Raw genomic sequence first — 15,000 nt, 5'->3', positions numbered from 1 at the left:
TACAAAAAAAAAACCCCTACTACAAAAAAAAAAAAAGGGGGAGGGGAAAAAAAAAAAAAAAAAAAACATTTTTTTTTGGGGAGGGATAGGAACACACAAGGAAGGGGGAAACAAGCGGAAGGCAAAAAAAAAAAAAAAAAAAATAAAAAAATTAAATTTTTTTTTTTTTTTTTTTTTTTTTTTTATTTTTAATTACTTTTTTTTTTTTTTTTTTTTTTTTTTTTTTTTTTTTTTTTTTGTAATACTTAATCAATAAACACATTTATTTATTTTTTAAACAGAATGTATTATTTACTTTAGTATATATTTGTAAAAATGACATATACCCCCATTTAGTGTATGTGTTATGTGAGTATAAAGGCGCCGTTGGTACAGTGAATATAAACTTTCCACTGAAGAACAGCTACAGAAATATTGTTATTTGGAGATAACGTTACTGTTATTGTGATTTAGTATTATATTATATTATATTAAGTATTGTCTATTGTTCCAACTAGTGCAGTTATCTATCTTAATGAATGTTGGAGTAAACCAACCAGCCAACGGTCTCATAGTTTTTAAATGAATTCAGGACAAACATCTTTAAACCCCCTGGAGTCTGTGTGTCCTCTCAACACACCATCCTCTGTTATAATCAGAACATACTTTAGATTTAAACACAACTCTATTATATGTGTTATTACATGTTAACTGTCAGAAGTTCCAGTTTATAATTTCCTATATTTGGTAATGTGCTCGCCTCTCTGGCAGTTCAGTGGCAGGTCTAGACCATTTCAGATGGAGGGGCCAGGCTGGGGTCACATGTGATTTCAGGGGAACCAAATATATTAATCACCCCAAAGACTACTGATAAACAATAACGATAAACACAAGAATACTCAATCAGTGTGAACCTACCTTTCATATATCACTGCACATCAATAATTTATCCCCTTTTGGGGATAAAGATGTATGAACTATATTTGCCACAGATAGGGGGCCAGAGGGGAGTCGAGGCTTATGATAAAGGGGGCACTGGCCACCCTTGGCCCCCTCTAGAACCACCACTGCTCTGGTTTCCTGTTTAAAGTTTACTTTCACTTTTAAGAGTTAGTGTCGCAGCTTTTTCTCTCCGTGTGGAGCTCCAGCTGTAATTTAATTTTATTACGTTTATATATTTATAATGTCTGTAACGTTTATATATTTATATATTTATAATGTCTGTAACGTTTATATATTTATATATTTATAATGTCTGTAACGTTTGACTCGTGAACTCCAGCTGTGGTTAGTTTAGTTTAAGAGCAGAAAGCTGCAGAGAAACCAACACAACTGGACTTGGGATGAATTAAAACTGGCGTCTTATTCACAAAGATCCACCGCCATTGGTGGTTGGGTATCTGGCCGAGTTACTGTCTTATAGATCCTTATTTTATATTAAATATTATAATATATAATTTAGTTTATAATTTATTTCTGTATAATCTTTATCTCTTATAGATCCTTTATTTCTGTCTTATAGATAATTTCTGTCTTAGAGATCCCCAGAGTTTAAAGTTTTGTGTGTGTGTGTGTGTGTTGGTTGTGTGTGTGTGTGTGTGTGTGTGTGTGTGTGTGTGTGTGTGTGTGTGGTGTGTGTGTGTGTGTGTGTGTGTGTGTGTGTGTGTGTGTGTGTGTGAGAAACTGTAAGTTGCTGTTTGATACTTTAACAACACGTTAGTCTTTGGTCTCTTCAGGGTTAGTTTCTGGCTCTGTAAAGTTAAATATAATGTTTCTACTTCACTTCTTATTTCCTGAGAAAGTTTGGACGACTCTTGTGTTGAAGATAAATCTCCATGTTGTAACATGAACTACTACAGAGGAGGTTTTAAATACTTTGCCAGGTGTTTATACGTCTGTCTGTCACAACCGTGAGGCTGCAGTCAGGAAACTTTACAGCTGTGTAGCTGAGATCTAAATGAAGGCTGAGTAAGGGGGGAGGAAGTAGGAGGGTAGGAAGTAAGGAAGGGCCAACTTTAAGCCCCTGGCCTGATTTGGCCGGTGTGAATCCATCATAAGATGGCGCTAGTTATTTCCTTTCTCCTGCTGTCAGAAAAACAAACAGTCGTCTCCACCAGCGTAAAGTCACACACACAACAGGACTCTACTGTTTCCTCTGGGACCTTTCAGAATAAAATGTAGAGACCTAAATGCTCTCTGTTACTGTTGTAGTGATGTGTGTGTAGGAGGAGGGATGCCAGGGAAAGGTGAGATTAATAGTCATAATGGAGTCTTGTCTCCATTAGAGGACAGAAAGATGACATTAGTCCTGGAGTCTTGTCTCCATTAGAGGACAGAAAGATGACATTAGTCCTGGAGTTTCTTGTCTCCATTAGAGGACAGAAAGATGACATTAGTCCTGGAGTCTTGTCCCATTAGAGGACAGAAAAAAGTACATTTCCACATGTGTCTCTCGACCGAAAGATAATGAATGACAGAGGGATGAGCAAAAAAGAAATCATTCAGTGAAGAGATTCAGACTTTATTTCCTGCTTGATAGCTTCTAGTTTCTCCAGCAGCTTGTTCTTCTGGAGATTAAAAAGTGGTCTTCCTCTCTTTCTAACAGGACCCATCAGAGACCAGACCCTGCTGAACCCGAACTGAACCTGAACCCAGCTGTGTGTCTATTTCGGTCCATGGAGCCACCGCTACTTTAAGAAAAGACCTGTAAGGGAGAGGAGAATAGAAATGGAGGAGAGGCTACTTGAAATGGAGGAGAGAGGATTGATGGAGAGACTTGAATGGCAGAAGGAGAGAATAACAATGGAAAGGTAAATTGAAATGTTAAGAAGAAGATTGAGGTGAGTTGTGAACATCCAGCAAACTGGAACGAGTCTCATTGGATGGAACTACGTCCCGTCTGGGTTGTTTTGTGTCAGTCTCATGCACACTCCTTCAAATAAAGAGTTTTTTGTAATTTTGTGGAAAGGATTTATTGTAACTGATGACTGAAATGAGAATATTTTTGCTAAATAATTTCCTGTCTCAATCAAAATATCTTTCTGTTTAGACAACATTTTGAAATATTTAGATTTTTTTAAATTCTGATTTCAAAAGATATTTTTGTTGAACAGAAAGTAAATGATTATTGACATTTAATTGTTAATAATTAGGCCTACATACATATTGATATTAATATTATATTTCATGCCGGGAGACTTTACCTGAACATGTGACCCTCAATAAATGTGTTTTTCTATCAGGACCCAGAAGAGACCAGAGTCTGAACCTGAACCTGAACCTGAACCTGAACCCAGCTGTGTGTCCTTTAAGAGTGACCGGTCACTGGGACGCTTAATTAACTTTAAAGATCAACAACCCTCTGCTGAAAAGAGGTAAGCTGTTAATAATATTATAATATTGCTGGTTTGTGTTTCAACTTCTATGTATCCAGAGAAGTTTTGAAATGTATTTTCAGCATCTTTCTTCTTCACATATATTTATATTCTCACATCTGAAAGTTGTCCAGTTAAACCAGTCTTCAACTCTTGACTTTAGGTAAATATTGGATCTGGTTTGGTCCAATATATTCTCTGATGTTTTAACTGTTTTGTTTCTGAATAATAAAAAGTGAATTTTCATCCCTGTTGGTCTTACTCTCTGTGTAACAGGATCCATCAAAGACCAGACTCTGCTGGACCTGAACCCAGCTGTGTGTCCTTCAAGAGTGACCGGTCACATGGACGCTTTATTAACTTTAAAGGTCAACAACCCTCTGCTGAAAAGAGGTAAACTGTTAATAATATTATAATATTGCTGATTCATGTTTCAACTTCTATGTATCCAGAGAAGTTTTGAAATGTATTTTCAGCATCTTTCTTCTTCACATATATTTACATTCTCACATTAGAGTCCGGATCGGGCTGAATCTTTCTGACAAAACCCGGCCGCCGTCCAACAGGCATTAAGAAATTTTGTTCTCCGAAACCCGGTTACAAATTTAAAATCAATTTTTTCTCATACTAATGAACAGTTTTGTTTGTGCTTTTATACCTGTAGGAAGGCATTTGGAAATGTCAACAGATGAGGTCATCACCTCACACGGGGCAACAAGCGCACGTTAATCAGCTGTTAAAATGTTCAGTGTGTTAACCTTTCCTGATGGCTTTGTTTCTGACCGTGATCAGAGAACCAGGGGGACTCGTTACCTCCAGGGTCCTCAGGGTCAGCGTTATAACATGAATAACGTCAGGGTTAAATCCTGTTTCTGGTCAGACAATGAATGAACTTGGCTTTCAGTCTGGGGATTATTTATTTATTTACTGTCTACAAAACTTAAACTTATTCCACCAACTCTGCTCTGGTTTCATACAACACGTCTGCTTCCTCTTTCTCTCTCTCTCTCTTAAAAAAAAAAAAAAAAAAAAAAAAAACACCAGAAAGAAAAAGAAAAAACCAAAACCACACACCAAAAAAAAAAAAACACAAGAAAAAAAACAAAAAAAAAAAAAAAAAAAAAAAAAAAAGAACCAAAAAAAAAAACAACACAACAAACAAAACAAAAAAACCATAAAGAAAAAGAGAAAAAACAGAGACACACAACAAAAAAACAAAAAAAAAAAGGAGAAAAATAAATGGAGAACTTACACACACACACACACACACACACACAAAAACACACACACACACACACACACACCCACACACACAAAAAAAAAACACACCCCAGTCTTTACACACACACACACACACACACACACAACACACACACACACTCACACACGACACCGCAACCAGGCCAAGCCAGCACGCACAAAAACACACACACACCCCACCACACACACCACACACACACACACTCTCAGCACAACACACACACACACACACACACACACACTCACACACACACACACACACAAACACACACACCACCCCACACACACAACACACACACAAACACCTCATTAATACCTCACACACTCTCACACACACACACACACACACACACACACACACAACACACACACACACTACACACACTACACACACTGAGCTCTCTTAGGCCGCAGCACCATTTTACAACAAATGCCTTATCACGCTGATGTGACCGAGCCGGACCCGAACCCGACCATCATTTCTAAAAACCTGGCCCGGCCCGTCGGGTACCGTGGGACTCGGGTCGGGTATCCATGCCTTATCTCACATCTGAAAGCTGTCCAGTGAGACCAGTCTTCAACTGTAGATCTCATTTTTTTTAATATTGGACCTGGTTTGGTCCAGTATCATCTGGTGTTTCAGCCCCATTAAAAAGCATTTTAAATCTCCCATAGCCATAGGGTAAATGTTCTGGGAATACCAGGGGGATGGTTGGGATGTATGCGCCTCAGAGTGCCCCTTCCAGGGTAACTTCATCTGCACATCCCCCCTGGAGAACCAGCAACCCTTGGTAAGTGTTTGTGTCACCTGGGTCAGGACACTATTTGCCATGAGAAGACTTCTGCCATTTGAGTCTGGAGACTTGAGTTTTTATTCTGCGTTTAGACGAGCGTTTTGGCGGGAAAACTGCGTCTCTATGGTGACACAAAGGTTTGGGAAATGTGATCCACCAAGTCTGGGTAGATCCTTCCATCTACTTCTCACCCTCTCCTCCTCCTCTCTCCCTCTCCTCCTCCTCTCTCCATCTCCTCCTCCTTTCAATGGGAAATCTTTCTCCCCTCCTCCTCCTCCTCCATCCCTCTCCTCCTCCTCTCTCTTTTCTCCTCCTCCATCCCTCTCCTCCTCCTCTCTCTTTTCTCCTCCTCTCTCCCTCTCCTCCTCCTCTCTAATCAACACTTTAAGTCACATTAAATTACCTTGTGTTTGTCTCTGTGTGGACAGACATGATGTGAGCTAATTCTTCCTGATTCCTCCACAGAGTGGACCAGGAGATCTCAGAGGTTCCCAGTGGTCAGTCTGCCCAGCAGCATCAAACACACCTGGACTCCATATTTATGGTCTGTACATGTACAACAACTACTTTTACATCTATTCTGTTCACAATCATCTCCATGCTGCACTTTTCAGACCAGTGGATTGTCAGTCTGTCCAACAAGTATATGATGTTTGCGTCCATTATTCCAGTGTGTTTGTGTCATTCATATAATCTTCTGTTCCAGCTGCTGGAGGAGAACATCAGCACTTTTGTGAAGAACGAGCTGAAGAAGATCCAGAAGGTTCTGAATCCAGATTACCCAGAATGCTTAAAGAGTCAGAGGGAGGATGAGGATGAAGACCAGAGGAGCAGCAGAGAGGCATTTCTGAAGATCACACTGCACTTCCTGAGGAGAATGAAGCAGTACGAGCTGGCTGACCGTCTGCAGCCGTAGTAAGGATTTCTTCTAAAGATTTAACTTGCTGGACTAGTGGGACGTTTAGTAATGTCTCCAGAGATGGACCAAAATATGTTCCTGTTTTCTTTACAAAATTACTTAATGAGCTTTTTTATTATGTATTCTTTCAGGAAGTTCTGCTGGAGTTTGTAAACGTAAACTCAAATGTAACCTAAACAAGAAGTTCCAGTGTGTGTTTGAGGGGATTGCTAAAGCAGGAAACCCAACCCTTCTGAATCAGATGTTCACAGAGATCTACATCATGGAGGGAGGGACTGCAGAGGTCAATGATGAACATGAGGTCAGACAGATTGAAACAGCGTCCAGAAAACCAGACAGACCAGAAACAATAATCACATGTGAGGACATCTTTAAAGCTCCACCTGGAAGAGATGAACCAATCAGAACAGTGATGACTAAGGGAGTGGCTGGCATCGGGAAAACAGTCTTAACACAGAAGTTCACTCTGGACTGGGCTGAAGACAAAGCCAACCAGGACATCCAGTTCATATTTCCATTCACTTTCAGAGAGCTGAATGTGCTGAAAGAGAAAAGTACAGCTTGGTGGAACTTGTTGATTACTTCTTTAGTGAAACCAAAGAAGCAGGAATCTGCAGGTTTGAAGAGTTCCAGGTTGTGTTCATCTTTGACGGTCTGGATGAGTGTCGACTTCCTCTGGACTTCCACAACACTGAGATCCTGACTGATGTTACCGAGTCCACCTCAGTGGGTGTGCTGCTGACAAACCTCATCAGGGGGAATCTGCTTCCCTCTGCTCGGATCTGGATAACCACACGGCCTGCAGCAGCCAATCAGATCCCTGCTGTGTGTGTTGACATGGTGACAGAGGTCAGAGGGTTCACTGACCAACAGAAGGAGGAGTACTTCAGGAAGAGATACACAGATAAGGAGCAGGCCAGCAGAATCATCTCCCACATCAAGACATCACGAAGCCTCCACATTATGTGCCACATCCCAGTATTCTGCTGGATCACTGCTACAGTTCTGGAGGACGTGTTGAAGACCAGAGAGGTACAAGAGCTGCCTAAGACCCTGACTGAGATGTACATCCACTTCCTGGTGGTTCAGTCCAAAGTGAAGAACATCAAGTATGATGGAAAATCTGATACGGATCATCACTGGAGTCCAGAGAGCAGGAAGATGATCACGTCTCTGGGAAAACTGGCTTTTGAGCAGCTGCAGAAAGGCAACTTGATCTTCTATGAATCAGACCTGACAGAGTGTGGCATCAATATCAGAGCAGCCTCAGTGTACTCAGGTGTGTTCACACAGATCTTTAAAGAGGAGAGAGGACTGTACCAGGACAAGGTGTTCTGCTTCGTCCATCTGAGTGTTCAGGAGTTTCTGGCTGCTCTTCATGTCCATCTGACAGTCATCAACTCTGGAGTCAATTTGCTGTCAGAAGAACAAACAACATCGTGGTGGTCTGAAGTGTTAAGAGACAAATCAACACGTTTCTACCAGAGTGCTGTGGACAAGGCCTTACAGAGTCCAAATGGACACCTGGACTTGTTCCTCCGCTTCCTCCTGGGTCTTTCCCTGCAGACCAATCAGAATCTCCTACGAGGCCTGATGACACAGACAGGAAGTAGCTCAGAGAACAATCAGAAAACAGTTGAGTACATCAAGACCAAGTTTAGTGAGGATCTGCCTGCAGAGAGGAGCATCAATCTGTTCCACTGTCTGAATGAACTGAATGATCGTTCTCTAGTGGAGCAGCTCCAACAATACATGAGTTCAGGAAGTCTCTCCAAAGGTAAACTGTCTCCTGCTCAGTGGTCAGCTCTGGTCTTCATCTTACTGTCATCTGAAAACAGTCTGGACGTGTTTGACCTGAAGAAATACTCTGCATCAGAGGAGGCTCTTCTGAGGCTCCTGCCAGTAGTCAAAGCCTCCAACAAAGCTCTGTAAGTGGGATTTATTCATCAACAAATACTCTGATATCTTTCAACAGGAGTTAAATATAAATGAATTGTGTCCTTCCTGTTGTCTCTCCAGACTGAGTGGCTGTAACCTGTCAGAGAGAAGCTGTGAAGCTCTGTTCTCAGTTCTCAGCTCCCAGTCCTCTAGTCTGAGAGAGCTGGACCTGAGTAACAATGACCTGCAGGATTCAGGAGGGATGCTGATGTCTGTTGGACTGAAGAGTCCACACTGCACACTGGAGACTCTCAGGTCAGATCAAGATCAATAACAATAATCTTTGAAAAAACAGTATTGAAAAATACTTTGGAAACATTCAAAAAATGTTAACGTTTCCAAAGTATTTTATTCTGATTTAGAATCACTTCATAAAGAATGAAATATGAACTGTGGCTGAGATCCACAAATAATCTATCTAAAAATCGCAGGAACGTCTGTCTGTGTGTGTGTGTGTGTGTGTTTGTGTGTGTGTGTGTGTGTGTGGTGGGTGTTAAGTGCATATCTATAAAACGCAAAAGATATCATTAAATATATAGGTAAAAGAAGCGCATTTTGGCTTTTGCCGCTCTAGCCGCCTGCCACACCCCCTCTCACACTGCATGCAAACACTGACTGAGCACCTGTTTGTGTTGTGACTCACTCTACACCATGAGTAGGGTTGGGTACCGAAACTCTGTGCCAATAGGGAACCGGTGCCGACGTAAACGGTAGTAACGAGACCGAATAAGAACGAAAGTTTCGGTGCCTCATTTCGGTGCTTGACTTTACACTACACCTGACAGCATGTAACGTTAGCCTACCTTTAGCTAGCAGCTGGATTAAACACCGGTAAAATGCTGACAGCTAACGTTAAACAGTGTAAAGTGTGACTGGATTTCACTGTGGATAACTTCAACAGCGGGATGTAACAGTCTGCAATGCAGCGCAGCAGCAGCTGCCGTTGTCGGAATTCATAGATATACAGTAGTAGTACTAGCAGTACTAGTAGTACTATGTTTATATGGTCGGAATTAAACAACACAGACGGTGCTTTCACTTGCAGCTGCCGTCGTCGGAATTAAACAACACAGACGGTGCGTTCACTCACAGCTGCTGTTTTCGGAATTAAACAACACAGATGGTGCGTTCACTCGCAGCTGCCGTTGTCGGAATTAAACAACACAGACGGTGCATTCACTTAAAACAGCTTGCCTCGTGGTGCATTCACAGTAATTGTAAAATACCCTTTTCCCATCTGGGGTTCAACAGCAATTTACTGGTGAAATAAGTTATTGTTATTGTTATAGTTATTACATTATTATTAAATCTTTAATTTTGACCATGGCCTTAGCAATAAACAAGTCACTGACTGTTGTTTACTACCCTTATTTTCTTTCTTCTTCTTTTTTTTTAACTTGCGACTATTATCGCCATCACACCCCCAACCGGCCCCGTCAGACACCGCCTACCAAGAGTCTGGGTCTGCCGAGGTTTCTTCCTAAAAGGGAGTTTTTCCTAGCCACTGTCGCAATAGCCACTGCTAATGCTTGCTCTTCAGGGAATTACTGTAATTGTTGGGGCTTTGTAAATTATAGAGTGTGGTCTAGACCCACTCTATCTGTAAAGTGTCTCGAGATAACTCTGTTATGATTTGATACTATAAATAAAATTGAATTGAATTGAATTGAAACTTTATTGAAAAGTACCGGTTCAGGCACCGTTTTAAAAGTATCGATTTAGCAGCGGAATCGAAAAAAAACCAAACGATACCCAACCCTAACCATGAGTCATAACGCTATTGTCTGATTACTCCACATTTTCATTGTGATATTTTGTGATTACATTCTGAATCTGCATCGTTCTCGATCAGGTAAATCTGTAAGTTAGGAGTACCACCTCAGGTCTCTCTCTCTCCCTCTCTCTGCGCACACACAAATGGTCCAGTTCTGGTGGTGATTAGATATGTGCTTGGGTCTCTCTCTCTCTCTGCGCACACACACAAACGGTCCAGTTCTGGTGGTGATTAACACAGATATGTGCTGTTTAGCGATCATAACAGGCCGGTGGATAGCGCACTGCCATGAGTTCACGACGCTAATGTCTGATTACTCCACATTTTCTTTGTGATATTTTGTGATTACCTTCTGAATCTGCAACGTTCTCTGTCAGGTAAATCAGTAAGTTAGTAGTAGGGTATACAGGGGAGTTGCATTTGAAGTGGTTTGAGGTCCTTCTGTAAGTAATTTTGGGGTAGGCTACAATTTGGTTTTGATGAATTCTACAAGCATCAATACCACAGGCCAAGTAATCGCTCATTCCAAACAGAAACATTTTAAACGGGCACTGCACTAGTTTATATTTTAATATTATGTGAATTTGATTGATGGACGTTTGTGTATTTCTGATTATACAAGAAGTAGATCCAACCAGACAACCTGATTGGTCAGCTAGACATTTAGAACATACTCAAATTAGAATGACAGCACACCCTGTCGTGCCAATAATGACGTTAAATGAAACCCTCTCTTGTAATATTGCTTAATTCAGTCACGATTAATTATCATGTTTCCAACTTCTTTAGAGTAGAGCAGCAGATATTTAAACATGCTGAGAAGGGATTTCATATACTGTATCACCAAAAGTCCAGACTCAACATACTGTATGAACACAATCGTTATTTGTCTTCTTCTATGACATTTCTCTAAACTTTAAGCTTAATTCAATTGAAACCGCCCTTCTCATGTCACGATTTAAAATTTAGCAATTTGGAAATCTTTTAATGTTTCCAAAGCATTTTGTTCTTATTTATAATATGTCGCAAAGCTCAAAGTATGAAATGTGGCTATGGCATTTTTTTTTTAAATCTTATGTGAATTTGAATACTGGATGTCTTTTTACTCCTCATTCAGTCACAATTAGTTATCATGTTTCCAACTTGTTTAGAAAATGGATTTTACATTCTCTATCACCAAAAGTCCAGACTTAACATTTAATCCCAATCGTTATCTGTCTTCTTCATTACTGCCCCTCCAACAAAGCTCTGTAAGTGTGATTTATTCATCAATAAACACTATGCTATCTCTCAACAGGAGTTAAATATAAATAATGTGTGTCCTTCCTGTTGTCTCTCCAGACTGAATGGCTGTAAACTGTCAGAGAGAAGCTGTGAAGCTCTGTCCTCAGTTCTCAGCTCCCAGTCCTCTAGTCTGAGAGAGCTGGACCTGAGTAACAACGAACTGCAAGATTCAGGAGGGAAGCTGATCTCTGTTGGACTGAAGAGTCCACACTGCACACTGGAGACGCTCAGGTCAGGTCAAGAATAATAATCTTTGAAAAAAACAGTATTGAAAATAATTTGGAAACATTCAAAAAATGTGAATGTTTTCAAAGTATTTTATTCTGATTTAGAATCACTTCATGAAGAATGACATATGAACTGTGGCTGAGATCCACAAATAATTAATATTTTAATATTATGTGACTTAATGGACATTTTTTTATCTCTGATTATACAAGAAGTAGATCCGACCAGACAACCTGATTGGTCAGCTAGACATTTAGAACGTACTCAAATTAGCATGACAGCACACCCTGTCGTGCCAATAATGACATTAAATCAAACCCTCTCGTGTAATATTGCCTAATTCAGTCACGATTAATTATCATGTTTCCAACTTGTTTAGAGTAGAGCAGCAGATATTTAAACATGCTGAGAAGGGATTTCATATACTGTATCACCAAAAGTCCAGACTCAACATACTGTATGAACACAATCGTTATTTGTCTTCTTCTATGACATTTCTCTAAACTTTAAGCTTAATTCAATTGAAACCGCCCTTCTCATGTCAGGATTTAAAATTTAGCAATTTGGAAATCTTTTATTGTTTCCAAAGCATTTTGTTCTTATTTATAATATGTCGCAAAGCACAAAGTATGAAATGTGGCTATGGCATTTTTTTTTATCTTATGTGAATTTGAATACTGGATGTCTTTTTACTCTTCATTCAGTCACAATTAGTTATCATGTTTCCAACTTGTTTAGAAAATGGATTTTACATTCTCTATCACCAAAAGTCCAGACTTAACATTTTAACCCCATCGTTATCTGTCTTCTTCATTACTGCCCCTCCAACAAAGCTCTGTAAGTGTGATTTATTCATCAATAAACACTATGCTATCTTTCAACAGGAGTTAAATATAAATAATGTGTGTCCTTCCTGTTGTCTCTCCAGACTGAATGGCTGTAAACTGTCAGAGAGAAGCTGTGAAGATCTGTCCTCAGTTCTCAGCTCCCAGTCCTCTAGTCTGAGAGAGCTGGACCTGAGTAACAACGAACTGCAAGATTCAGGAGTGAAGCTGATCTCTGTTGGACTGAAGAGTCCACACTGCACACTGGAGACGCTCAGGTCAGATCAAGAATAATAATCTTTGAAAAAAACAGTATTGAAAAATCTTTTGGAAACATTCAAAAAATGTGAATGTTTTCAAAGTATTTTATTCTGATTTAGAATCACTTCATAAAGAATGAAATATGAACTGTGGCTGAGATCCACAAATAATTGATATTTTAATATTATGTGACTTAATGGACATTTTTTTATCTCTGATTATACAAGAAGAAGATCCGACCAGACAACCTTATTGGTCAGCTAGACATTAAGAACGTACTCAAATTAGCATGAAAGCACACCCTGTCGTGCCAATAATGACGTTAAACCAAACCCTCTCGTGTAATATTGCCTAATTCAGTCACGATTAATTATCATGTTTCCAACTTGTTTAGAGTAGAGCAGCAGATATTTAAACATGCTGAGAAGGGATTTCATATACTGTATCACCAAAAGTCCAGACTCAACATACTGTATAAACACAATCGTTATTTGTCTTCTTCTATGACATTTCTCTAAACTTTAAGCTTAATTCAATTGAAACCGCCCTTCTCATGTCAGGATTTAAAATTTAACAATTTGGAAATCTTTTAATGTTTCCAAAGCATTTTGTTCTTATTTATAATATGTCGCAAAGCACAAAGTATGAAATGTGGCTATGGCATTTTTTTTTAATCTTATGTGAATTTGAATACTGGATGTCTTTTTACTCTTCATTCAGTCCCAATTAGTTATCATGTTTCCAACTTGTTTAGAAAATGGATTTTACATTCTCTATCACCAAAAGTCCAGACTTAACATTTAAACCCAATCGTTATCTGTCTTCTTCATTACTGCCCCTCCAACAAAGCTCTGTAAGTGTGATTTATTCATCAATAAACACTATGCTATCTTTCAACAGGAGTTAAATATAAATAATGTTTGTCCTTCCTGTTGTCTCTTCAGACTAAATGGCTGTAAACTGTCAGAGAGAAGCTGTGAAGATCTGTCCTCAGTTCTCAGCTCCCAGTCCTCTATTCTGAGAGAGCTGGACCTGAGTAACAACAAACTGCAGGATTCAGGAGGGAAGCTGATCTCTGATGGACTGAAGAGTCCACATTGCACACTGGAGACTCTCAGGTCAGGATTCAGTAACCCATTCAACTGATGACCATTTAAAATCTGACTAACTTTAGTTGATAAAACAGCTGCTTTGTGTCTGCTGATGAGATAAAGTTGGGCAGTAGTTATTAACTATATAATTATTAATTTCTAGACTCAGAGTTACTTTCCATGATGATTTTTCATTATTTACTTTTGCTGTTAAATAATCAAATAGAACAGATAATTTTAAAGGTGTATTCTAAATCTGAACCAAAATGTACCTGGACAACAAACAAACATAACACTAACACATGGCTCCACGTGTTGACAGAGGGTTCCTGTGTGTTGTTCTGTGTGTTTGCAGTCTGTCAGGCTGTCTGATCTCAGAGGAAGGCAGTTCTTCTCTGGCCTCAGCTCTGAGCTCCAACCCCTCCCATCTGAGAGTGCTGGACCTGAGCTACAATCATCCAGGAGACTCAGGAGTGAAGCTACTGTCAGCGGGACTGGAGGATCCTCTCTGGAGACTGGACACTCTCAGGTACAAACACTGATGAACAAAAAGGAGATATTTGTGTAGGAAGTTTTAAAGGAGAACATCTGCAGGAACTAAAATGTTGTTAATAATTGATGTAGTTTTGACACATCTCTGTATGTTAAAGGAACTGTCCGTGGTTCAGTTTCAACTCGACAGACAGGTCCAGGACAGGTTTAGCCTAGCTTAGCACAAAGCAATGTGCTTTCTACGCTGTGAGAAGAGTGTGTAGATGAAGGATTACTCTTTCAGCAGACTAGTTAGCTAGAGGCTTAAAATGTCAGTTGCTGGTGCTGCATGTCTCATGTGATCGATCAGAAACGTACACTGACGTCCGGACAAATTATTTCTCTAAGTTCCTCTTGTACTGTGAGAGTACCGGCTCTAAGTTCAAAAAGTCCTTCAAAACGCTCTTTCCTAGTCCCTGCGGTGTAAACGCAGTATATATATGTGTGTGTGTGTGAGAGTGATGTAATGTCCATGTTTCCCTACAGAGAACGGTCCACTGTTGCACCAAATGCTTGCTCTTGGGGGAATTATTGGGTCTCTGTAAATGATACTGTATGCAATGTGCGTTCATTTTTTTCTATGAGACACTCATCTAATGATAACAATGTGTAAATGTGCACATGGTCTATTCTGCAGTCTGCTATGTTCAGTTATATTTTCCTCATTATTTATATGTTATTTCACCCACAAGCCATCCGCTATTAATCAGAATATTCATTGTTGATCTTTAGATCAGAGGTGG

The 15,000-nt window shown here is 39.8% G+C and overlaps 2 protein-coding genes across 20 annotated transcripts in view; one reads left to right on the top strand and one right to left on the bottom strand.

Moving 5' to 3' along the window:
* Positions 1 to 15,000, bottom strand: part of LOC120571647 (protein NLRC3-like) — a 615,005-nt gene that overhangs the window by 112,009 nt on the left and 487,996 nt on the right. The window lies entirely within an intron of this gene.
* Positions 1 to 15,000, top strand: part of LOC120570840 (NLR family CARD domain-containing protein 3-like) — a 590,579-nt gene that overhangs the window by 511,626 nt on the left and 63,953 nt on the right. For 14 of the 19 annotated variants that reach the window (XM_039819516.1, XM_039819499.1, XM_039819491.1 and 11 more), the window contains one exon: positions 3,630 to 3,746. The exons of 1 other annotated variant lie outside the window; for it this stretch is intronic. In XM_039819516.1, coding sequence (XP_039675450.1) covers positions 3,630 to 3,746 — 117 coding nt within the window. Of the gene's footprint in view, positions 1 to 2,654; positions 2,820 to 3,221; positions 3,354 to 3,629; positions 3,747 to 15,000 lie in introns of those variants that run through there. 4 more of the 19 variants (XM_039819451.1, XM_039819562.1, XM_039819436.1 and 1 more) reach the window with 4 other exon arrangements.

This window comes from Perca fluviatilis, chromosome 2 (assembly GCF_010015445.1).
Source record: "Perca fluviatilis chromosome 2, GENO_Pfluv_1.0, whole genome shotgun sequence".
NCBI classification, from domain to species: Eukaryota; Metazoa; Chordata; class Actinopteri; order Perciformes; family Percidae; genus Perca; species Perca fluviatilis.
Note: the sequence above shows the minus strand (reverse complement) of the source record. Positions and strands in the feature narration are given on the sequence as shown.